At 42.8% G+C, this 26508-nt stretch overlaps 3 protein-coding genes across 5 annotated transcripts in view; 2 read left to right on the forward strand and 1 right to left on the reverse strand.

The window, feature by feature from the left end:
• ACAT2 (acetyl-CoA acetyltransferase 2) overlaps nucleotides 1-26508 on the forward strand; it is an 833137-nt gene that overhangs the window by 200820 nt on the left and 605809 nt on the right. The gene's annotated exons all lie outside the window — the stretch shown is intronic.
• The window catches only part of LOC310841491 (proto-oncogene Mas-like), a 57133-nt gene continuing 31462 nt past the window's right edge, over nucleotides 838-26508 (reverse strand). Inside the window, exons 1-2 of one of the 3 annotated variants that reach the window (XM_083732678.1) lie at nucleotides 6327-6868; nucleotides 838-2253 (exon numbers count right to left, since the gene is read on the reverse strand). In XM_083732678.1, the coding sequence (XP_083588804.1) occupies nucleotides 1182-2253; nucleotides 6327-6343 (1089 nt within the window). In that variant the 5' untranslated portion in view covers nucleotides 6344-6868 and the 3' untranslated portion in view covers nucleotides 838-1181. Of the gene's footprint in view, nucleotides 2254-6326; nucleotides 6869-9592; nucleotides 9967-26508 lie in introns of those variants that run through there. The other 2 variants (XM_083732679.1, XM_083732680.1) reach the window with 2 other exon arrangements.
• Nucleotides 14500-26508, forward strand: part of IGF2R (insulin like growth factor 2 receptor) — a 67357-nt gene continuing 55348 nt past the window's right edge. The window contains exons 1-4 of the mRNA XM_083731946.1: nucleotides 14500-14801; nucleotides 21136-21266; nucleotides 24819-24943; nucleotides 25771-25869. Coding sequence (XP_083588072.1) covers nucleotides 14503-14801; nucleotides 21136-21266; nucleotides 24819-24943; nucleotides 25771-25869 — 654 coding nt within the window. The 5' untranslated portion in view covers nucleotides 14500-14502. The remainder of the gene's footprint in view (nucleotides 14802-21135; nucleotides 21267-24818; nucleotides 24944-25770; nucleotides 25870-26508) is intronic.

Here is a 26508-nt window from a genome sequence, read left to right on the forward strand (position 1 = left end):
TCTGGGTGTATTTTTTTTTTTTTTTGGTGGCACCTGTACAGTACTGTAGAAATTGCTCCCTAAGAAAATTCATCAGTCGTGCTCTACTGTGAGGAAACAGGTTCAGGATGTTAAGAGGTCTGCGCTCTGCCAAGTGTTCTTATTGCTTTTGTTCAATATAGATTGACTCTAGACTTAGTCATGCTTCAAGAAGATGCACTGAACTCAATCGGACCAGTTACTCATGACAAACAAGTCTCATTGATTTCTTTGGGCAAGATTCAAAAAATAATTGCAGTAGTGGGAGTCAGCACAATTGGTCCTTTCCTCATGCCCCTCTGCTCTCTCTGAATCAGCTCTTTTTGGGGGGAGGGTCAGGAGAACCCCTAGAATAGCACAAAGGCAGAGGAAATGGTAGATGGTTCCACTGGAAAGCAGAAATGCTTGTGCTGCTGTAAGGAGCGTATCCACCCCCATCATTCAGCCCAGACACTGAGGTCCAGCTCCAAGGGCCTTCTGGCGGTTCCCTCCCTGCGAGAAGTGAGGTTGCAGGGAACCAGGCAGAGAGCCTTCTCGACAGTGGCACCTGCCCTGTGGAACGTCCACTGGAAAGCAGAAATGCTTGTGCTGCTGTAACGATCATATTAATGCGACATTAAATTTCATATGACTCTAAGCTTGATGGAGTATGTTTCCAGTCATGTGAAAACAGCATGCTGCTGAGATATTGGTTAGTATTTATATTCCATACCTTATTTTTAATCAACTGTTTTATTGGAAGCTTTCATTGATGGAGGAATTTAGGACTGAGGAGAGCCTACCATCTCCAGAGCGGAAGGAGGGCTCTGGCATGACATTGAAAGGCGGGTCCTGGTTATACTGTCATACGTAAATTTCCAAATTAAGTGAGAGTGAAGTCAGAAACGGAAGAGATCTCTGTTGGGGTGGAAATCCTTTATTGAACCCTGGCACAATGTGGTGCATTCATCTACAGACTGTTGTAAATATGCTCATGTAACACAATACATTTGTAATAAGATTGGTTTAGATATATGTTTAACGTATATAATGAAATTCGAACTTAAAACAAAACTTCAGTCACATTACTCTAACAGCTTCTAGAGCAGAGATGGGGAACCAGGGGCCTCTCAAAGGCTGTTGGATTCCAACACTCGTCAGCCCCCAGCCCACATGGGCAATGTTCAGTGAACATGTGTTTGTTGTGTCACCACCACTTCTGTCTCATCCTTCCAGGATCGATGAAACACAGCAGAGAATGTCTCCCGAGACCTCTGCTGTTTTCGTCTTCCAACAAGGAAGTACACAAAAGGATTAATACTGCCATTGATTACACTAAGAATGCAAGAAATATTAAAGAAAGCCCCGTTTAGGTTTTTTCCTGGATGCCAGTATACGACAAAGGCTGAGATCCTGAGTGGCAGTGCAAAGATGAGGAAGAGGACAACTGTGATAACAATGGTAAGGGAAAGCCGTGCTGAAGATCTTCGCCATACTTTGACCAACAGGCTCAGACTGCAAAGGACTATTATTGGAATAAAAATCACAAAAATTGTGAGAAGGAATAGATTTGCTATGGCATGCTTTCTGTAACATAGTTCTTCAAATGAAAAATAAGCTCCCCAGCAGGTGAAATATTCTACACCAGTCACCACACAAGAGAAGATCCATAGAAGAGCACACAATATGGCCGAGAGATGTTCTGGCCGATTACTATGGTACCAGAATGGGAAAAAAGCACCAAGACACCTCTCGATGCTAATGACTGTTAATAGGAAAAAACTGGTGTTGTAGCCAAAAAGAGCCAAGATATCAATTACAGGATATATGTAGTTCTCAAAAGTTAGTTCCCCCCATATAATCACACTGAAAACAATGTATATCGTGTAAGAGATGAGTACTGTGAAATCTGCAATGGCCAGGTTCAGTATATATACGGTGTATGTATTCCGTTTGATTCCACAACAGAGAAACCGGAAAATGGCTCCGTTGCCGATTAGTCCCAAAATGAGGACAGGCATGGAAGCAAAGGTTACAATGGTGATGATGACTTCATCTCTGGCAGTGTCACTTTGTGTCTCATTAGCAGTATGATTAGAAAAGGACCTTGTCTCTGTAATCAGAGTGCTGTTGCACCCAGGTCCTGCTTGTGTTGGCATCTGGCTGGGCACTGTGAGAACACAATACTGAATTAAATGAGCCTTTGGCTTGGTTCTTATCAGTACACTTCCCAAATGTTCAAGAATGCTGTCTTCCCTGTGAAAAAAATAATAACTCCATTATTAGGTTGCTCAGTATTAGATCTGCAGATGGGCATTTCCAAGTATTCCAAGGAAAAGACACATGGGGATAGTATAGAGAGTCTCTAAAGGTATGGAAGAGAAAATTCCTCATAAATATAAGGCCAATTTAAGAGGCTTCACAAATGCTGCTTTTAAAGGAAGAGTGCATGACTCTGAGGAAGTGGTAGAACATATGTTTTACCTACAAAACATCTCAGTTTCAATTATTGGCACCTCTAGGCAGAGCTGGGGAAAGGAGTATGGCAACCCTCACATTATTTTACTTTAGTTCACTATGCAGAAGATAAATGAGGTGTATTTTTGGAATACAAAGGAAATGTCTGGCTTATCAACAATGAGTGATTGTTGTCATTTGCTTGGTACAGAACACAAATGGTCCCCATCCACTCTCTGCCAGGACCAACACTTTAGCAAGCATTGTTGCACCATTCAGACTGGAATGCCTGATTCCATCTGCCTACTTTTATGGTGCCCTGAAACAGCTTGCTTCACCCTGCTGTATGGCAAGTCCGGCCCTGGAAACAAGTCTATTTAAGGTGAAGTGAAAGAGTTGTCAAGCAGGAATGAGGCAACATTTTACAAAGAACATTTTACAAAGAAGGCCTTCCAGATGTTGCAGGACTACAACTTCCATCATCATAACCAATGGTCACTCCGGCTAGGGCCATAAGTTAGCCAACCCTGGACTTTAAAAGAATGAAACCTTGTAAGCAAAGATAAGATTGCTTGCACTTAATATGGATTTCACCGTTGCCCCCCTTCACGATGGTTTCATGAGTATGAAAATCTACGATATCTTTTTGGGAAGTGGTTTGTCTTGTCTTCCAGTTCCGTCATGGTTCAGCCTCCTTTTGCAATATCATTGTCAAACTTGGCACAAGGGTTCCTGAGGTGGGGGCAGTAGTCTTTGTTGATGTTTGGAGATTGAGTGCCATTTTGAATCAAGATGAGGGACTGAAATGGGTGTGACCTCACCCATTTTTTGGCATAGGTTGGGCCACCTCTCAAGATTACCATCAACTATCTTGGCATGTGGTTTCCTGTGGTGAGTACTGCAGTATTTGTTGATGTTTGGATGCCGGAAACCATTTTAAATCAATATGGTGGACCACAATGTGACTTTGGCATGACACCATCCAATTTTTGGCATGACGGGTACAAGCTCATACTCACAATCTGGGCAAACCCAGGGAAATCCTGATCTGGCTCCAACTAAATTTGGGGGCAGGGCTAATGTTTGATTGGGGTTTTGAAACCCTAATTGTGAGGAGGACAGGGGGGAAAGGAGACAATCCATTCCCCCTCCCTACTGACAGTTGCACTGCAGAGACCAGGAACTAAACAACTGCTGAGTGCAATTCAGTGAAGAGTGCAACGCTCTTGGGGAACACCTTTGTGAAGTAGCACCCAGTTTGTTCCCTGCAGCATCTGGCCGGCTGGGAAAGGAACCTGGCCCAGTTTGATTCAGCAGGGCTCTTCTTATGTTCTTACTTTCTAGAAATACAGAATACGTTATGTGTCACACGAAGTGATTCGTCTCCCCTCTCCCTGTAGTGGCCTTTCCCTCCCAATGGAAAACATATGTGTAGCTGGTATTTAAACCAAACAAGGAAACAATTTTTTCAGCTTCTAATTCCGTGACTGATTACAAAACCTTATCTGAGAAATGCTGCTCTATTCAATCTGAGAAATCTGTGACCCTGATCTGAACTCCAGAACTCCATGATTCCATGGGGATTCTCCCAGTCTCCTCTGTCTGCAAGGCACTTCTAGCAGAAGACTGATCTCTAAATTTGGGGTGACATTGGGAATTCAACAGAGGCAGCCAGGATTTTGCAGAGAGAGAGAGAGAGAGAGAGAGAGAGAGAGCGCGCGCTAGGATGAATCCTTTAGGGAGCATACCCAATATGGTCCTGAAACACACAAACATACATAGCGCTGGCCTTATTTCTTTGTGTGGAAAGAACAATATTCATAAGGGTCTCCTTCGTGTTTCCAAATTGAGGCTGCAAGGAATGCTAGCCCTAAGAGTACATTATCCATTATACCCACCCAACTTTCCTGAGAAGTTCTTGCCTTTGGAAGAAGGTCACTGGAGGCTAACTGATGTTTTGGAGTAACTACCTTTCTTTACAGATATACAAGTTAAGTATAGGTGGAGGCCTAAGGGACATTACTCCAAGATGTTTACAGAGCCCAACCTCAGATCTTATTGTCTTCCTCAGATTATTATTAATTTGAAAAACTTAACTATTTTCTGATGGGGTATGTGTGTCATAGCTCCTTCTGCTGATCCCAATTCTAAATGAAGCTGAAGGCAGCTCCCCCAGCCTCCAGGACAACCAGCCTCATATAACCAACATGCTTAAGTCTAATTAATGCTTGAAGGGGTTGAGACCATAGAATTAGCTGTCCTGCAAAGCTTAGCTCACCTTGAAAGGAATGAGATAACCAATCCTTTGTTCCCCTTCAGTCTACATAAGAAGTTCAGCAGGTGAAGAGGCTAAGCTGGTTGCTCCTGCTTTGCCGTATTGATCTCACAAGCAATTTTTCAGTTCCTTTGCTAATCATTTAGGAACTTTCATCACTTTGGAACTAAATGGAGTTTTATTACCTCTCTGACTGATGTATGGAAAAACACATGAACCTGACCTTTGGAGAGTTTCTGAGTAAAACATTTTTAACTTACTAAACATGTGGTCTTTTCCTATGCTAGGGGAAGAAGGGACTATTTTGGAACTCACTTGGGAAGACATATTTAAAGGTCTAACTGTCTATATTTCCATGCTTTGTTTTGCTCTGTTTTCTATCTCTACTGAGGTTCTTTCACCAGAGTACTTGCTTCAAACTTGGTTCTTGGCATCCAGGGAATTCTCCCTTTATATATATTTCTTCTTCCTTGCACCAACACACATATACTTCCCCCCCTTTGTTTAATAATATGTTCTTGTGCCAATTCTCCCCCCCCCCCCCCGTCGTGCACAAGAACGAAAGTAGAACTGGCTGAACCAGGCCAGTGGCCCATCTAGTCCAGCATCCTGTTCTCTCAGTGGCTCGGGAAAGCAGGATTTGAACACAAGAGCACTCTCCCCTCCTGTGGTTTGAAGCAGCTATGATTCTTGCAGCTATCCATTGAGGGCCTCCCAACTCCTGTGCAACATCCTTTTCTCCCTTCCCTTCCTTTCTTGACTGCATTTTCTGTTTTGTTCTGCTGCTAGTTTTTTATTGGATTCTATAACACAACAGAACACAAATTCTGAAGCATCTTAATGGTGTTATGAATGTGTGGGTGCCAGACACCCAAAGTACCTAGGTCCAGTAGGTGTTGGAATTTAATTAGGGCTTGGAATGTTAAAACTGGGGTATATCCAGTATTAGGCCGTGTGCTATTGACACGTCTAATCCTTTAAGTAAGTCAAATGTCAAAAGCTAAGCCAGGCTAACTTCCTTATGAGGTGATAACCGGGAGGGGGGGGGAATGGGCCATTAAGAGGAAAAATAATCAAAGGGTCTTGTCATGAGGGAGTAAATTGTTGGGCTCCCTCCCTCTATTCAGAGTTAGATAAAGCCAAAGCTTCGTGAGACTAGGGTTAGAAGCCATATGGCTTAGAGAAGGGAGTTGGGAGTTATAGGACCACAAGGGAGTTGGGAGTTATAGGACCACATAAAATCCTTTTCTAGGTCGCACCTATGGAAGGAAGACTCTCTTGGAGTGCTGATTCTGTGAACCTCTCCACTGTAGGCTCAGGTTGTATATACGTGTAAGTAAACCATCTATCCTAAAGATACCACAGTCTCCGCTGTGGCTCATTCCTGAAAGGAAGCATGAACTCTGGGTAAAGCACCAGGAACCCCCTGGAATCTTGGAGATTGGGGGTGGCGTGAAGATAGGCTGCCTCCTCACAAAGCAAGGCTTCACGATGGCCAGAAACCCCACACTTTTGCTGTGCCCATTGCTATGCATAAAGTCAATACCCACCAAATACTTAGTCACTGAATTGGAGCCATGGTCCCAAGCACACTTACCTGGGAGTAAGCCCCATTGGACTTAGTGGAGCTTACTTCTGAGTATATGTATATAGGCTTAGGCTGGCAGTGTAGTCTCTTGGAATTTATCTGATGAACAGCAAAACAAATTGAGTACTGTAGAAGAAAGGGGGGGAGCCAGAGAGCCTCACCAGTTGCTTTACTTCACTGTACATCTTAGCAATACCAAAAAAGGAAGAGAATGTCAGTTCAGTTTTCTTCTATGCCCCTGGAGGACAAGGTTCTGCCAATCTGAAAGCAGTCACGTTTCTCTTGTTCAAGTGGACACATTATTTGGCAAACACGACCGATATTAGGGCCGGCCTGCCCATGAGGCAACTGCCTTGGGTGGCAGGATCCGTGGGGCAGCAGTTCTGACCTCTGCAGGCCCCGTGACCACCTCTGCCACTATGCTCAGATTCACCAGCACTTTGTCACCACTGTTAGGAAGCCTGTGCTGTGATGAGGTTCATTATGGGGAGAAGGCGTGGGGTGACAAAGGTGCACTGAGGTTTTGGCCAGTACCGCAGCATAAACAAGCCAAAGCTGCAAGGGATGAGAGCTGGCTGAATCCCACCTCCTCCTCATCTCTCGCAGCAGCGGCTTGCGTACAGTACTGGCTAGAGCCTCAATATGCAAAGGCTTTTCCTTGAGGAGAAGTGTTTGTGGAGTCTTCCCCCCACTCCCCACCCCTGATTTATCTGCCTGCCTCTTCCTTTGCTACTCTGCTTGTGTTGCTTCCATCCTTGACAGCCTTGGCTGTTTTTGTTTAGTTACTTGTTGGCCTCCGTCTGTCTCGAAATACAATGAATTTCCCAGTAGTGATGTATGGAAGTGAGAACTGGACCATAAAGAAGGTGATCGCCGAAGAATTTATGCTTTTGAATTATGGTGCTGGAGGAGACTCTTGAGAGTCCCATGGACTGCAAGAAGATCAAACGTATCCATTCTTAAGGAAATCAGCCCTGAGTGCTCACTGGAAGGACAGATCCTGAAGCTGAGGCTCCAGTACTTTGGCCACCTCATGAGAAGAGAAGACTCCCTGGAAAAGACCCTGATGTTGGGAAAGATGGAGGGCACAAGGAGAAGGGGACGACAGAGGACGAGATGGTTGGACAGTGTTCTTGAAGCTACAAACATGAGTTTGACCAAACTGTGGGAGGCAGTGGAAGACAGAAGGGCCTGGCGTGCTCTGGTCCATGGGGTCACGAAGAGTCAGACACGACTAAACAACAACAACAACAATCTTGGAAGGTGTATTTGATTGGCTGAAATCCTGAACATGAGCAGTACAGTTAGGCAGATCAATAGAGGGTGGGTGTGGGTGTGGGGAGAGAGAGAGAGAGAGAGAGAGAGAGAGAGAGAGAGAGAGAGAGAAGGGATTCTATATAGATGGAGTGCAAGTCTTATGTGAAGCAGGAATGTTGTGAATGGTCTCTAAGAGCAGGATCAGGTTGCCAACAAGGAAGAGACAGAAGTAGCCCACTAGGTGGGATGGAGTTGCTGTGCCAGCTTCCTGGCAGATGGGCTGCTGCTGCTGCATGCTGGGAGGGAGAGGAGCAAGGTAGCAGGAAGGTCGGTGCAGTGCGAACACACCAGCAGGACCCAATTTTGGTACTCCTGCCAGTGCATCTGCACCAATCTCTTTAATCATGTTATTTAAAAAAACGAATACACTGCTTGATTGTAGGGGGGAAACCTCAAAGCGGTTTACAAAAAAGATAACACAATGAATTTAATTGCTAAAAATTTTTACAGCAATAATTTGAAACAAAGAGAAAGTTAAAGCCACAACAGAAAGTAAAACGCACACAGACTTTCTAAATACCTGGGTGGGCTTGTCTAAACAAGAATGCTTTTATCAGGCCCCGAAAAGAATACATTGAAGGTGCCTGCTTGATATAAACAGACAGGGAGTTCGAAAGTGCATGTGCTGCCACATTAAACAATTGAGTTCTTGCAAATGCAGAAGGGATATTATGTGGCACCTGTAATGGTGCCAATTCCACTGATTAAAGCAATTGGCTGGGAACATAACAGTGTAAGGTTATTTCCTTGCTACCTCATCCCTCTCCCTCTCTCCCACTAAGCAACAGCTGCCTAGCTGCTGGGAAGAGAGCATAGAGGCTCCACGCTGCCCGGTGAAGTCCTTCTGGGAGAGGATACGGTGTTGGATGTGTGTGAATGGAGAACCGGCATTGGAAAGGCATTCAAAGCAAAAAGCGCATCCATATTTTTTATATCTCCAACAGTCTTAGAGCAAAGGAAGCTGTGCTTTGTTGCTGATCCATGTACCTCAGTGTTGTCCACTCTCACTGGCAGTGAGAGGATTTCAGATGGGAGTCTTTCCTGGACCTGCCTCATCATGGACTTGTGATCCTCTGGCTGCAAAATGTATGCTCTACATTTGCGGATTCACCAGTCAGAAAATAACTGCTTTCATGCTGTTTAAGCCAGACGAAATTTTCTGACTCTGAAGAGCAGCTAGAGAGGCCAACTTGTAGGAAAGGAAAGGGGCAGAGAAACCATTGTTTCTCATTTTGAAGCATCACCCCTTTCCTTACGCTGCATTCCTTATAATATGCCTGGAGGCATATTAGTGCAATATATTAGTGCATATATCAGTGCAATCGTACACAATTCTACTCAGAAGCCAGACCCTCAATTCCTGGGGGAAACAGAAGTCAGGAGAAAGATGCAATCCTGAACCAAGTTTGTTCCCTAAATTCTAGAAGGATGCTATCAATCATGGGTAAAATCAAGGATAGGGCTTAACTTTTACTCAGAGTAGACCCATTGTAATTAACTCATATTATGACATTAAGTTAATTAATTTCAACGAGCCTACTCTGAGTAAAACTTTGTTGAAAACTACCTCATATATTACAGTGACTAACAAAACAGAGAGATTACAGACTTAAGCAAAATGCTTCAGTTTCTGTCTTCTTCAACTGTTTGGATGTGAATCATAAATATTAAATTATATTATTACACAAAGTTATTTACACACATGAATCTAATTCAATACATTCCTGTTTTATATCAGACAAAAATATCAATATTAATCTTCTGTTCTACCTTATCATCAAAGAATAGAGAAGTAATCCATTTTAATTTCGTATCTAACCTTCCAAAAATCAATAAAGATTGCCATGCTTCCTTAAATTCAGGTTTTAAAGATTGGGCAATTATCTAAATTAACTGAAAGGAGCGGATTGAATTGCTGTATAGTAACAATATGCATGTATCTTATTAGCACTACTTACCAATCGCTATCCAGGGAACCGTTTCAAAATATTTCCTTCTAATCAGGAAGGGATTTGCGGTCTCCTAGAATTGTAACAGCTGGAAAATATATCTTGCTAGCAGGAGAAAGAAAATGTTACTTCTTTGCTCCCACGTTATCTGCTTTCAACTCAATCAAACGCTCTTGCTGGACTTCTATTCGTTTTTATCAGCATTTGGCAGACTGAATTTGACTGTCCAACAAACACATGTAATTATCTGAGAATATAAGGATATGGAATTATATTTTCCCAAACCTAAGCCTATGACACATCTGGTCAGATGTTCATGCTGATCCTACCACGACTGGCTATGTCTATTAAATGTTTTCTGCACTCTCTTGGCAGAGGTTAGAAATGCTATACATACAAAACCTCAACAATTAGATATATTCAGGATTGGGAAGAATGCTGGTAACCCGTATAAAGTTTTGAGAGTTTAAATCTCAATAAAATTATTAGGAGCATATTCAGATTGGCTTATTTTCCTATGATTGCCATATTTCAAAAAGTGAAAACTTGGACACAATAGTTGTTGAGCTTTTTGGCCAAAGTTGTTTACTTTTTTTTGCAAAATCACCAAAATTTGGAAAATTGTCAAAAAATCAACATTTCCAATGTGGGCTGCCATATGCCTGGGTTCTCACATACATTTTTGCTGCTTTTCGAAAATTCTGCCCGGATGACATTTTCGATGGACGAATCCTAGCTGTGTCTGGGTAATTGTGGATGTATGGCAGTCCTAATTTTGTACATGATGTGCTACACTTGAGCAGATGATACGGTCCTCAGCACTGCATCCCACAATAATGAGTTACACACAGAAATTCTCTGTAAAGACCTTGTTAATTTCTGCTAATTTCAACAAGGGTGATTCTTGGCTGATTTAAAGTGTTTCCTCAAGGTTCTTCCTCCATTTTCTAAGAATTGTGTCAGTTTTCCTGAGGCGTCTTTGGTGTAATTGTACAAATCCAGCATCCATTTGGTGAAAATAAGGAAAAGGCATAAGCCTGCCATTCTGGGAGGAGTATGTATGTATGGATGTATGTATGCATGTATGCATGCATGCATGCATGCCTAATATGTATAGGAAGATTGCAGATCCCAGAAGTGGTGTATGGATGCAACCAAGGGCTTTAGGTTGATAGTTTAATGTTTAACTTATCTTAAAGTGGCCATTTAGGCACTGCTAAAGAAGAAATGTGTCACCAAAAAATGACGACAAAAGATGGTGCAGTTCTACCTAAATTTAGGAATAATTGTTATAATTTTAAGTAGAAGTGCTGCACATCTCACGATAGTGGGGAGGACTGTTAACAGGGGGTCTGTGCACATGTTGTTCACTGCTGTCTAACTGCTGATGGGGAACTTCAAGGCTTCTCTTTTTACAGTTCCTTACCTTTAAACCAGGCGTTCTTTCAACATTTGAGGAGTTACTTGGGAAATGGGAATTTCCCTTATTTGCTTCATAATTTACAGTCCTTTCCTAACAGAAAGGGCTTGTTATTATTATCTCCTTATATATATTAATTTATCTTTTCCCCCATTTTGTTTTGCTTTTTGAACTCAAAAGCTCTGACCTAAACATACACAAGCCACTTATTGACCCACACCTGGATATTTAACAGGGCAACCTTAAACATACCTACTCAGAAGGCCCAGGGAGTAAGCTTGTAGCCAAACAAAGCATTTGCTCCTGGAAGGCATTAGGAACAGGGGTCAGCAAACGTTTTCAGCAGGGGGCCAGTCCGCTGTCCCTCAGACCTTGTGGTGGGCCGGACTATATTTTGAGGGTGGGAAATGAATGAATTCCTATACCCCACAAATAACCCAGAGATGTATTTTAAATAAAAGGACACATTCTACTCATGTAAAAACACACTGATTCTTGGACTGTCCGCAGCCAAGATTTAGAAGGCGATTGGGCCGGATCCAGCCCCCGGGCCTTAGTTTGCCTACCCATGCATTGTGAAAGCAACCCTCCATTGACCTCTGCTGGCCCCTCAGCAGCCCTGGCCAGCAGGAATCAAGAAAACATTGGATGCAGCAATCATTACTCTGACCCACTGCTCCTAGGGGTGGGGAGTGTCCTGCTTGGGTGGATTTCCTTATTCATATATGTAGTCCTGAATATAATCTAATGATTACATGTACCATTCACAGGGTGGGTTAGGGATTCTAAAATAAAAGAATGAAATTTTGCTCGTGTTCCCTTATCCATAATGAGAATCACTATGACAATATTTCAGAATTAGATCACACAAATTAAAATAGATTTAGACAGCATAATACTGCCACCCAGTGGAAATAGCAATAGCATACGATTCGTGCTTTATCATCACAGCACACGAGAGGGAACCTTTGCTCTGCAGAAAGAATGTTAAGATTTATACTATCCTACTAATTGCATATCCAGGACTTGTTGGAGAGCTAGTGTGAATCACAAGTGCATATTTAACTTGCTGCTCACACACCAGGCAAGAGGTAGATAGTATTTATTTACAGGCAGCTACACTCATTGATTGGTGTGCTCTGGTCCATGGGGTCACAAAGAGTCGGATACGACTAGACGACTAGACAACAACAACACTCATTGATACCCAGGCAATTAGCAGAGGGCAGGTGAGGGTGAAGCTGACGGTGAGAATAGGGCAGCCGGGTTATTTTCTTCCAAGCTGGGATCACAGCAAGGGATCCACCAACCCTAAGAAGGAAACTAGTAAGTCCAAATAAGGCTAGATTAGGATGTCAGTGGGCAGCTTGACAAGAAAGCAGTAATGAGAGGCTTCATCTGAGGACTTGATCAAAAAATGATCTGAGTCCATAGGAACCCATTTCTTGAGTTCTAAAGCTAAGAATAGGATTCTGGAAAATGGACAGTAAGGTGTGGCACATCTGGCTTGATATGTTTTTACCAAAAATACTGAAGAGAAAATCCAGGGACTAAACTGGATGTATTCCAGTACTAATTGTTCCCCATGGTGCCTGGAAACTGAATGGTACACAGCCCATCTAACCAAAGGAATTTGGGAGGCTCCTTATTTCTGAGCACTTGTCTGCACTACAGAAATTCATGATCCCCCAACACTTTGTGAGGATTGGCTCATGCATACATGGCTAACATGGGGAATGCCAAAGCCAGCTGTTACCCAGGTGTGTTCCTTCCTTAGGCAAAACACATAGGTTCTTTGGTAGAAGGGAAACAGGAACAGAGAACCATTCACGGAGATGGGGAGCCAGCCATTCTATATTTTTCCTCCCAATGGCTCTTGGCGCAACCTGAAACCTACATGACACAGCAAAGCCTCATCTTAAATTCTTTCCAGATGTGGGCACATGGCTTCACCACTACCATTTGCACCCCCCCTTTTTTTTACCATCTACCCAGAAGAGTTCTAGAGAACCCAAAAGCTTGCACATTGTTGTGGCATCTTGGGTGGATTAATGCAGGTATCACCTTAACACTGGATTCTGGAAAAAAATTTATAGTCTACCATGGCTAACTTTACCTTTTTATGTCATTAATTTTTTTTTTTTAATAAACTGATGCCTTTGATTGGGGAGAGGGATTTTAACTATTTAAAAGACTGGAATGGATTTGTTTTATGGCCCAAATGTTTACATTTTGTCCAATGTGTTTGCTCTTAGACAAATGAACCTGCTGATGACATAGGTCTACTTTACAAGCTCATTGCAAGAGTGTACACAATAAAGCACTCCTCAAATTAAGATTGCTCTCTTTTATTTACACAGACTTGGAAACAAACCCTAGTGAACTCTGCAGGGCTTATTTCTGAGTAAATATGGGTAGAACTAGGCTGCAAGCTGGTTTGCATGACATGGTAAGCCAAACTTTACAAATAAGCAGCCTTCTTCCTCCTCCAGTCTTTTTTACTCCACACCACACAGAGCTAAGGCAAGGTGTCATTCAAACTATGGCTCATGGTTAAACTCTGTAATCATGAGTTCTAAAAAAGACTCTGGAGGACCAGAGGATGAACACGATGCAAGTGTCATGAGAACCAGGCCTGCATGTCCAATATAAATAAGTAATCACAGATCAAGCAAAATGTATTCAATAAGCAAAAATAAATGGTTTATTTTGAAAACACTTCCAGTAAACTCTGGGTGAAGCTTAGTCTCATGCCTTAATTGCCTTCGGAATCCCAATGAAGTTTTCCCAATGCCTCTTTTCTAAGAGTCCTGGAAGATTTCTCTGAACATAGGAAGAGTATGTACTTCTGAGACAGGTAAATGGTCCATCTCATCCAACATCCTGTTTTTATAGTGGCGAACCAGACACCTATATGTCCAAAAGCAGGACCCGAGTGCAGCAGCTGTCTCTCCACTTGTGAACCCACGGAAGCTTTCCTCCATTCTAGTAACCATCGCCCATGCTGAGTAAAACCGTTATTCTAATTTCTAGGGGTCCTGTCATGGCCTCCAAAAAGAACCCCCGTGCCTTTGCTTCTTTGGGAATTAGGCACTTGCGGCTGGTTCACGCACGCATGTTCCTCACTGCCACGGCTGCCTTGCACGTGTGGACGAGCCATTGCAGATCTAACACATCGCGTGCACCGCGTTCCCGGCGGGAATCCTTCGCCCACCCGGCAGCTGAGACGCGAGTCGGAAGCGCTGAGTCCCGGAGTTAAATCAAGTGAAGCGGGCGCACGCACGTGTGAACCAACTCTGCGGTTCTACGATTCCTATCCGGGGGCGTCTTCTGGGCTTATCCATTCTTGGCTGCAGCCACCCGCGTGAGCTTCAGCCTGTGAGCGGCAGCCTTATCAACCTATCAGCCCCTTCCCCCGCCCATCACCGTCGGAAACCCGCCGCTCTTCACGCCCCGCCTCACATGACTGCCGCCACGTGACAGGCGCGGGGCGGGTCACATGAGCGGCTCTGGCGTGTGTTGGGGCGGGAGTCACATGACCCGCTTGTCTGTTCTCTCCCGTCTTCTCAACCATGTCAGCGGAGTAGCCCCGGAAGCTGCACCAAGAGCCCCGAGCCCCGCCATGAGACGCGACGCCTGGGCCCCGGCTGGGGGGCCTCGCCCGCTCCGGGTTTCCTCGCCTGGGGCTCGACCCGGGTTCCCTCTCGTCCTGCTGCTCCTCTTCATCGTCCTCCCGAGTCAGCAGGGAGGCAGCGCCGCCGCGGCCCAGGGCAGCTTCAGCTACCAGGAGCTGTGCAGGTGAGTGAGTGCCTGGCTCGCCTCCTCCGTCCCGGGGAGCTGCCCCGGTGAACAGCTGGCAGGGGCCCAAGGGCGGCGCGCGGAACCGGAAAACTCGAGTTGCTGCTTCCCCTTTCCGTGCAGCACCTGGCGCGCAGGTGGAAACGCTGAGCGTTCAGACAAGCGCTGCTTCGGCTTCCTCTTTTTTGGGGGTATTTGTAACGGTTATGGGACATTTCGTATTTTAGCCTTTAAAGTAGCCTTTTCGTACCTTTTAATTCCCCCGCCCTTCTGTATTCCCTCGGTTGTATTAGGGAAATGTGCGTTTGCGTGTCTGGTAAAAGCCGCCTTCCGTGTTAATTCGCAGAGGACGCAACCGCTCCTAATGCCATCCCGCCCATAGTGGAACTGCTCGGGTTTGTTTCAGACATGTTATCTGTGCAGGCAGTGTGGGGCTGCTTTGTAACTTCTAAAGTGATTTTATGCAAGAAGGAGTGCTTTCTTCAAGGAGTTTAGCTGGGGTGCCATCTGCTGTACTATACAAGTACAGTACTGGGCTGAAGCAGTGTCCTTAATGCCTGGACGTGAGGGGCACCGGCTCACTTCCACAGCTTTCTATCAGCTGTTAAAACAGTCTTCATTCCTAGGCAGTTTTTGCCTGGATAGTAATTGAGGTTTTTCACAGCTGTGATGTATTGACTCAATTACACTTTGTCAAAACACATTTGCATAAAATTTCCCTTGGGAGAATGGCGTTGCGAAATGAACTTAATTGCCTATCTCAGACCTTCCTCTTTGTTAGGAAGTATAACTAGAGTTATTGCTTGTGTATTTAACTTGTTCAGTGGGTTGGATCCTGCACCATCAAAATAATTGCATATGGTATGCTTGGAACAATGCAAATCTAGTAAGCAGAACAGGTTTTTCCTGCTGTTAACTTGAGAAATTGTTAATTTAACCTTTGCCTGCTCTCCTGCATTGTGATAGCCAGCTCAAAAGTTCAGTATGCTTCGCTTTCTGAGGAAAGGAGACTCAGACCCCATCATGTTTTTATGCAAACATTTATGAATGTATGAAGCTGTTTTAGACAAAGTCTGATATGATACATTTAGCTGAAGATAGCTTCTACTCATTAGCATCAATTCTCCAGGATTTCAGATGGGCTCTTCTTGACTCTGCCTAGAGAGGCCAGAAACTTTTTGTATGGAAAGCATTTACAGTATCACTGAACTATGTCTCCTTCATAGGCAACTCTGTAATTGGAGTAGCCTAGCATGCATAGATGTCTTGCGTTAGTATGCTGCATCTTGCTACTTTAAGCAAATGGTAAATAGCATTTATTCAAAATTCTTAAAGAATTATTTTGCACCTTTGGGTGTTCAAAATTCATTGCATATGCATTACATATCTCATTTTGTATTGCTATGGAAGAGAGGAACCCCTAAGTGGTGAGATATTCCAAGCCCAATGAGGTTAATTGCTAATTGAAACTTTCCCTCCAAGGAAACAATAAACTTTGGATGGGGAGAACACTGGGAACTAACAAGGAACAGGGGAAGCTGCCTTATACTGAGCCAGACTTTTGGTCCATGTATTCATTATTGTCCTCAATGACTGGCAGACACTCCAGAGTTTCATGCGGAAAATTCTCAGTCCTACCTGAAGATGACAGGAATTGAACCTGTGACCTTCTGCATGCAAAGCAGATGCTCTACCATTGAGCTATGGTCTTTCCCATCTTACATCTCTCTAATAATTTTTTTACACTGATACAAAGCAGGTTTAGGCATGTCTCAATTAGCTGAGGTTGCTCTACAATCCCAGAAGATCACTGCTGTAGCCCTATGAAGGCTGCCTCAAACCAACACAACTAAACTCTTTGCTTCCTTTTGTTTCATCTTCTCCATGTACTCCATCCTTAAATAGTATATTTTCGGATCCTATCCCTGCAGATGAATTGTCTGTTCAGAAGAATATTCTTTAATAAATCCCTGCCAGTGTGGAAATTTCAGCAACTCTTGACTGTTTGCAAGTAACTGATTCTTTCGAGAATGGTTTGTCTGTATTTCTTGCCTTGCTATAAAAGATGGCCTTCAGCAGCTATAACATATTGCAAATGGGGATACGCAGACAGAAGAATGCTTGAGTAAGGCCACCCATTGAGTTCATGGCAGAAGTGACATTTGAATTGGGGACTGCACTGATTTCTTGGCTTTGTCTTTTGGCCACTATGTTACACTACAATCTGTTTCTTCTGCTTTGTTGATTTTTGCGTGGAAGTGGAGAGAGGCTACCATGTTGAATTGTTGATACATTATTAAACCAAAACAAGAAATTGGTTATACTTGGAGTACATTTTGTTCAGGACTAAGTCGGAAAAGCACTCTTTATGTGTGCAAAAATGCATTCCACACAAAGAGTGGCTCATTGTGTGAATGAGGTGAGCTGTATACCTGCAGGATATTACTGAAAAGGTTTTTTGTTTTATTTTTCCAATGAATAAAGCAATTCATTGCTTTAGAGAATCTGTGTAGTATTCCAATGCAAGTGGGTTGGTCTCTCTCTGTGTATATTTATGAAACTGTTGGGTTGTGCTGTACCAGCAATTCCAACCTTGCCATTGTATAAAGTAGAACATGGCAGGTAATTTTGGCATGTGCCTGCAGGCTTGCAATTGAGCACAGAACAGAAATTAACAAAAAGCCTAATTGAGTCAAGATTAAAACTGACTTGGTGATGAACTGATGTGTCTTTATCAGTATCATTTGTTTTCAGGAAATATATATATATAAGTAGTGATGTTTACCAAAAACAAAACAGCAACAACAAAACAAATTGTTGAAACTTGGAAAATACAGAAATATTCTAAATTCAACACCACTGGTACCAGCACTTAATTTCACCTTAGCCAATCTTCTGCGTGTCAGCTTGCAATTACAGCTTCATGATCTTTCATAACTGCCTACATAACTGACTATATTTTCTTGGTTAAAAAAATATATCTATATGGTATTTTGTTTGGATATGTCCTGTTCTTTTTTGTTTTCCTGCCAGCATTTTAAATATGCTCTCCCTTGGTAAATTTCAGTGTGGAGCCTTTGGGATTTTTCCAATTATACTCTTGTCTGAGGTAGCAATATTGAAATATTTAGAACATTGCTTCTTAAATGCAAGATGTGAACAATATACAAACTTTAGTGTAAAGCCACATTTTAAAATTTAATCTATATATGCTTCTGATAAATTTTAACTATCCACGATGTGTTGAAATCCAACACAGTGCAAATAGGCAGATTTACGCCACTACTAACGTTGCATTTCCAGAAGAGAGATCATACCCAAAATTACAGAGGGCAATCTACCATATTTTCCCATTTAGGATGGGTTGCAGCTTTTTGAAGGGGGACTATTTAGAAAGTTAAGCCCTGACCTCATGCAGTTCAATGGTTCTTTGCAACACTGTAGATTAAGGGGGGGGGGGGGAATCTCTCAAGGTTAGATGCCTTGTTGGAGTAGATGCAGTTTGGGAGGGAGGACAGAAAAGCAATATCGGGCACCATTTGTTAGGTACAGAATTATTGTAATGACTAGCAGGAAATGAAAGAGTTCAAGGAGAGGAGGAGTAAAAATGTGTTGGTGTTACAGCAGAGGCCTTGCAGTTCTATGTGTCCCCTTGTCCTATAGCCTGATGGAATGGCTACTAGAGATGACAGTGGCAGGAGAAATCTGATAGAGCTGGTCTTATGGTAGAGTGGATGGAGAGTGACTGTTGTCCATATGGGATCACTATGTCTGTTCCAGTGCCTAGTGCACTATTTTTGGACTTAATTCACATTTCTGCCTTCCCATAACTTCTCCCCTTACCTCTGCACAGGCCCTCGTCTCCTGCACCCAATTTATTAATCTTTTGTAGCGTCACCTAAAAGTCCCACATTACACATCTATTTAAACATTTCTAGGCTGTTGCTTGGGCAATGCCCTCACAGGGCATCTTACCTAAAATGACAAATCATTTTGGGTATAAAATGCCATCTATATTTCAGTTGAAATTATTTAAAATAGTAGTCTAACTAAAACAATAGACTATTATAATATATTAGCTGTAACAACTTAAAACGATTTCCAAAATCAGCACAATTTGTTGTTGTTGCTAATAGCCATCTGTCTCGGGAAACAATGGAGGAGTGTGCCTTTGGGGTGCAGCCAAACCTTCTACCGTTAAGAAAAAACAATCTGAAATAGGCGAGTTTCAAAAGCTTGTACTGATTGGGCCATTTGTATATCACATCGGTTGAGAGTTCACAAACTGGGGGGGGGTGCTACTTGAAAGACCTTGTCTTGTGCCTGGGAGGGAGTTTCCACAAATGTGGGGCTGCAAATGGAAGACTCCAGAGAAGCAACCTTTTCAGTATCTTTGATTTTTTGAGATAGGACCTCTGGAGTTTATCTTGGAGTGCAGGCAGGTTTGTACCAGTGAAAGGGCTTCTTCTGATAACCTGACTACAAACCATTCAGTGGGTTCAAGTTCAGCATAGCCACTTTAAATGTGCTCAGGAGTGCAGCTGGTCCAATATCGGTGTTGTGTGCCTCACTAGCATCTGGGTAAACACTTTTCTTGGAACCAAGGATGGTGACCATTGTCACAATGTGAGACTGGGAACAAGACCTTGGCAGGCTTGGTGACCCTGCTTGGCTAACCGGGCTAGCTAAGATCTGTGGGCCCATGGCAAAACAGTTAACAATTTAAGTTGCTTTTGTAATGAGCACAGGTCTCAGACTTTTTGATTTAAAAGTATTCTCTTCTGATGTTGTTTTAAGTACTTTGACCATCAGTTGACTGAATTGTTTTGGGCCAGTCAAATGCACAGCCCTACAAGCAATGCTGCTCTGAGTCAGGTTGGCTCTCTTGGTGAGAAGGGGGCCATGACTACTGTAGAATTGCTTACAGCATTAAGTAGCCTGTACTTCCCTTTGTCTGCCTTTGTGTCAGGGGCATAACAAATATGTTCCAGTTGACTAGAAGTCTCATGATTTGGGACTGGAAACTGAAAGCTTTTTCTCGCTGTTAACACCAACCTTTTTTTTAAAAAAAGGGGAAAGTATACGGCTTTTGAATGTTTATTCCGTGTCAGATTGCATAGATGAAACTCGTGTGGTCCAAGTTCTTGTCTGATTAATTGAGTCATTTTAAACATGACTTCAGCTGCAGGGGGCTTTCCATGGAGAAGCAGCTCCCATGACGTTAGTCAGGCCAATATAGTTAAGGCTCCTGAGATGAGAGCGCCTATGAATATTGTACGGGTGACAGCACTGGGAGAAATACATATGCCTCCAAGGGTCAATATGTTCGCATGCAGGGGGAACAGGACCTGTTGTTCAATAAACACAAATGTGAAAATGGAAGTGTTAAGTGCCACTTCAGTTCTCAATAACTACTTGCTTTTATCTTCTGTAAGACACGTTGAATCCTTTGTCTGATGTTTTCCTCTAGATGGGTACGGGGCCTGTGGCCCTCCAGATGTTGTTTCACTCCCAATACCCATCTGTCCCAGGCATCATGGCCAATGGTTAGGGATGATGGGAGTTTAGTCCTCAAACATCTGTTTAGCTACCCCCTTGTACATAGTTACTTAGAAGTTTGTTATTGAAATATTAACTGCAGCTGGAAGAGTGTCCCTCTGAACTAATGGCCAATCTTCTATGACATTCTGGGAAAGAGGCTGTAGCTTGGTGGTAGGTGGAACATATATTTTGCATGCAAAAGTTCTGAGGTTTGATCCCTGGTGTCTCTAGGTAGGACTGAAATACTGAAGCTAGCTGGACCTCTATGGAAGGCAGTGTCTTATGTTCCTGAGCATTAAATGCTAATTTCAGAAAAAAAATACATCCTCACCATTATTATTATTATTATTATTATTATTATTATTATTATTATCCGCTTCACAACTTTTAGTTTGTTTCATGTTTTTGAGGTGACAATAGATGGTTTGCATGTGTTTAGCGAAGATGAATTTTTATTTTGGTTAAACTGCTTCAGAATATAACCTGAAAGGTGCCTTATCAAAAAGATGTTCGTTGTTGCATCTCCCTGCATTGCTGACAGTGTGCTGGGAAGCTCATTGGGGGGAGGGGTGTGTGTTAAATATGAAGAAAAAGTTTGCTAGATTTAAGACGCTGATGAGTAGCCTGGGCTGAAACATGTATCTGAAGAAGTGTGCATGCACATGAAAGCTCATACCAATAACAAACTTAGTTGGTCTCTAAGGTGCTACTGGAAGGGTTTTTTTTATTTTGTTGAAACATGTAGTTTGGCAGCACATATTCACTGTACCTCCCTCCCACTCTTCTTTTTCAGTTATACGTGGGAAGCTGTTGATCCAGATAAAGTACACTACAAAATCAACCTCTGTGGTAGTGCCACAGGCTGTGGAGGGTCGAGTACCATTTGTGCATACGACATAAAAAGCAATGCCAGTTTCTCAGTAGGTAAGTCCAGAGGTTTGTCAGCTATATGGATGTTAAAATGTGAAACACCACCCATTAAATTCTCTTGTGTGTCCCTGTGTTCAAGGTTTCTCTCCTTGTCCTGAAAGCTTCATGTTCTTGCTGGTGAGCTATATCACCTGCCCTTTGCAGCAGTTGACTTTTGGGGTGTGGTGTGCAAAGGGAGGAGAATGGCTTAAACTGATAAGGACTGCTTTAAAATGAATCTATCCTTTCTTTCCTGGCTTGTAATGCATGTGTATGTGGGTTGGCATCCTAAAGTTCAGTCTGGTTCTGTTTTCAGCCAGCAATTTGAGCAGGCAGAAATAATTCAATCCGTTAAGGCAAAATGGTTTGTTCACATGAAATCTTGCAGCAGCAGGCAGGGTATGTGGGCAGAGTTTTTGTTTTGGGGGTGCTCTGGTCTCTCATCTGCCGCATAACCTACGTGATGCTAGGAGCCAGCTGGCTTTTCTCAACCCTTGTGATCTAGCTTTCCTTGAGAATGAGGATTTGGTTCGCTCTTGTTATTCCTTCTACATGCCTTGGCTCCCTCCCCAAAATGGGTCCAGAGAGAGGGGAGTGACATGACCAGCTCAGTCTAGAAGCTTCATAAAATCCATCTCTCTGCCATGAGCCAATTAAAGTGTTACACAAGCAGCACACACTATCCCTAAACTGCTGACTAGTGATGGGATGGTGGATAAAGATGTAAAAGTTATAGAAAGCTTGAAGCTGTGGGTAAAAAGCTTTTTCTGTCCCTCTCTTCCTTGGAAAGAACCATAGGTTGATCTGCCTGCAAAACAGGCTTCTGCTTGTGCAACAAGACTTTGCCTTCATCACCTCCTCCATACTCCCACTTCGCCCTGAAATATGCTCTTGAAATTGGGGGGGGGGGGCTACTTGCTTTAAAAGGAGATGAGTGGCACACCACCTCCAAGGTGGCTGTAAGGAAAACAAAATATAGAGACCCTCAGCACTGAATTCCACTCCATGCTGGAAGAAGGGGAAAGGCAACTTTTCCCAACTTCCTTTTCCCCTATGCCACCTGACTCGCTTCTCTGGAGGGTTGGTTGAGACACCAGAACACTGTGAAAAGCTGAGGGGGTGGGGCTGTAGGGAAAAGGGTTGAAAATGGATTCTCCCTTGTGTTCCTCCGGTGGGAACCTTTTCCCAGTAACTTCTGTGAATTGAGGCAGTCCTGGAGCACCAGGTTACTCAACCTCGTTACTCTTTTATTTTTACTTATTCACACCCATCCATCCTGAAATGGCGTCTGGTGGTCAATGTTATATATACAGTATATGTATATGTAATATTTTTTGCATTTTGTGGTGATTAAAAAATAGCCATACACTTTTATTAAATTATCATCCTCCAACCTCTGGACTTCAATTTCAAATATAACACATCCTATAGAACATTTCTAATTTTGCAATTAGGCCTCAAGAGCATATTAATTCTGGATGATTTCAAGGACTTTCCTTGGCAGCTGTTATAGAGGGTTAGACTTCTTACTTGTCAATGTAAGCTGAGTTCTGGAGCCAGTATCTTGTTCTCGGGGGTGGGGAAGAAGAGAACCATTGACCTTCATAGCCGCAGATTGTCTCTATCTCTTGCTCCTGACTGTGGAATAATGAAAGGAGTTGATTTCCTTTTAAGCAGTATTTAACTCCTAATAGTCCTGGCAGAGCCAGTCAAAAATCGATTCTATTTTCACTCTTTCTGAGTTGGCAAAAGTCCAAGCTGCAGCAGTGATGCTAGCTATGTTCTGCTGAGCATCTTCACTGACTTTGGACTTGGCCGTAGTCACAAGAGAACGAAAAAGAGGGAATTTTATTGAAGTAACTTGTACACAAGTATTTCTGGATGGTGGCACACGAAAGACTTCTTCAAAACTCCTTGGCAAATACATGGGTGTGCACTAACATGGGGAAATGAGACACTGAGGAGAAATTCATGCCTCCCATGATTTAGCCTTTGCTAAAACCATGATATAATTAAAAAACAGGGTGCTGCCCACAGACACTGCTCCTAGTTTTATGGCGTTAGACAGATGCATGGAGAATAAGGCTGTCAGTGGCTACTAGCCATGAAAGCTATGCCCTGTCTCCATGGTCAGAGGCAGCATGTTTCTGCATTTCTTTTGCAGGAAACCACAGGGTCCTCCTCCCGGGTTTCTCACAGATATCTGGTTGGCAACGGTGAGAACAAGATGCTGGTCTGCATGAGACATTTGCCTGACCCAGCAGGGTCTTCTATGCACTTACAGAATACATGACCGCAGACTAAGAATGCATTGTAGTCAGATGACTGAAGACTGTGCCTAGACCCACCTAGGGAAGAACTAGGCTTCAGTTTTTCATGGTGGGCTTGCTAGGCAGATACATTTTATTTAGCTGGGCCTCTGATTCATACAATGTGTGTCTCGATTGGTTTTAACGTGTGTGCGTGTGTTTATGCATGATTTTAAGAGCCTTCTTTTTGGATTTTCCTTTTATTCCTTTTTGTTGTGTTTGTTGCATTAGCTGGCTCGAGCACCTTTAATGGAAAGGTGTGATCTAGATAGGTGAGTGAATAGCTCCAGCTTCTTGTTTTGGCTGTATGCCAAAATAAGAAAAAAAAGAACAGAGGCCTACTTTGCACAGAGGCAGCGAAGCTGGATTGCATCAGACTGCAGGTGGAGGCTCACCTGACTGGATGCTCTTCATTACGAAAGCTAAACTTCCTCAACGCTAGGAAGATGAAATAGAGATAGATGTTTCCTTGATATTTTAAAATGCTTCTTAAGTCACGAGCCAGCCTCCTCATTCAAGGTCAAAACCCACATGTTTCTCCCTGCCAAAAAGGACTAGCTGAGGGGGGTGCCCTTGTTCTGCTCTATATGGCTTCCATATGGCTTGGCTCCAAAGCAGGGCAAGACCCTTCCATGTACACAAGTATCCTTGCAGAATTCTTCCCAGTTTTACACCCCCTACAGCCCCTTGTACCTCATCCCACACCGTTTGAAAAGGGTTCTCATTCCTTGGGAGCATCTTTGCTTTGGGTACTGAGGGTTTTTGTAAGGGATGGATCCAGGGGAACCCCATTGCACAAGCGTGGACTTCTGCTGGCTGCTCTTGGGTGGCCAAGAGATCAGAGGAATGAAAGTAGGTTAATGGGACTTTCAGCAGTAGGTGTTGTTCAATCCATTCTTAACCTAAAGAGATTTCTCATGAAGGTGTTATACTACTCCAAAACATATTTAGCTCAATCTTTGCACATAAAGGTAATCAAGACAAATGTGTTTTCTGTAAGTGAATATCAGGTGGGCTTTTTCTTTCTTTTTTTTAAAAAAAACTACAATATGCCCTGTACTAAGCTTTTGAAATATAGGCATTTACCCTCTGAATTACAGAAGATCTATTTCAAAGTATCAGTTCTGAATTGGTTAAAGTTGGATTACGGAAGGCTTGTGTGGATTGGCAAATCCAATGTGGCCCAAGCTTCTATTAGTCTTACACAATAAAAGGCAGGGGTATAAATATATTTTGACTTTGCTGTTGCTTTGTTTAGGGGATTCCTCGTTGATGAGAAGTTCTAAACTGCTCTTGGAGTTCAACACTACACAGACTTGTAGACAGCAAGGAACCGAGCACAAATTACAAAGCAACATTAATTTCTATTGTGGGAAGACTCTGGTCAGTATGGCATTATTGCCAAAAACCTTTCTTGTTATAAAAATATATGCAAGGACATATTTTCCTCAAATTTTAATGTGTTTTTGAAAACTAAGTTTTATTATTAAAACATTGAACATGATAAGCAATACAAAAGTATAATTGATAAATCACAATAGGAAATACAAACATGTTGAGAAATGCATTTTTATATTTTAAAGACTTAGTGTCAATTCATATGCTTTATTTCTTTCAATATGGCATCTGTTACTTTTAATTTATAGATTATTTCTGCTATAAAGCTACCTGTATATTGTGTTTCCTTGGCTCTTCTGGAGTGCATGGGCTTTGTTTAGAAGGGATACCCAAACCAAATGTTTGTTTTTATCTCTCAGTAACTGTACAGTTTATGCACACGGGTTGACTGTAAGATGTATTGTATTTTAGTTACACCTGTTTTCTCAGCCAACGTTAACTGACTGCCAGAGCAGCTTAAAATTAAGATCTATAAAAAGTTGGGCTACTGGGGCATGTTTTTCATGTATAATCGGGAAATAAAAGTGCATCTGAGAAGGTATCTGAGAACCCGAATTCTAATTAATTGTCCTGTTATTCCAAGTACCTTAGTTTGTGGTACACTATGTGTATCTACTTTCATATTCCTGGCTTCGTTCCATATCTGCCAACTTGCCAACGAAAAGTCATTCAGCAATTAATTACCTGCTAGAGTGTTCTTGTTCTAGCTCTAGGTAATTGGTTTCTGTTACCCGTTTGAACGATTAAGCTTTCTGTTTTTGGTTTAATAATGAGTAACAGCACACTTTGTATTTTGTCAATTTCTTAATCAGGGTTCCCCAGAATTTGTGACTTCAACCAGTTGTGTGCACTACTTTGAATGGAAGACATATGTGGCCTGCAAGAAAGATTTGTTTAAACCAACTGAAGAGGTAATGCAAGTTCTAGGCTGGAGTGGGGAACCTTTTTTGGCTTCACATGCCAGGTCCTGATCAGGATCAGTCTCATGGGTCAAAGTTGAAAGGAGGGTGGTGATGCCACCTGCCAATCATATGACATCACATGATTGGTGGCTTGTCCCACCCACCTGTTAAAAAACTCTTGCACAGGGTTACTGCTTGGAAACCACTTGGGACCCACATCACAAGGAAAGTTGTCAACCTCATGCTCAGTGCTATGCAAGAGAGCAAGTGGCAACGGCAAGAACGGGAAGAGGGCAGGCGAACACAGGGAGGTGGAAACAAAAAAAATTCCTTCCAGTAGCACCTTAAAGACCAACTAAGTTAATTCTTGGTATGAGCTTTCGTGTGCATGCACACTTCTTCAGATACACTGAAACAGAAGTTACCAGACCCTTCTATATAGTGAGAAGGTGGGGAGGGGTATTACTCAGAAGGGTGGTGGGAATGGGTGATTGGCAGATAGCTGTGATGAGCCTGTTGACGACTCTTAACGACTGCAATAGGTCTTACAGGAAAAAGCAAGGGGTGAGGTGGTGAAAAATGGCTTTGTCATGTATAATGAGATAAGAATCCAATGTCTTTGTTCAGACCAGGAATCTCCATGGTTTT

The sequence above is a fragment of the Podarcis gaigeae genome, assembly GCF_964106915.1.
Source record: "Podarcis gaigeae genome assembly, chromosome: 3".
Classification (NCBI taxonomy): Eukaryota; Metazoa; Chordata; class Lepidosauria; order Squamata; family Lacertidae; genus Podarcis; species Podarcis gaigeae.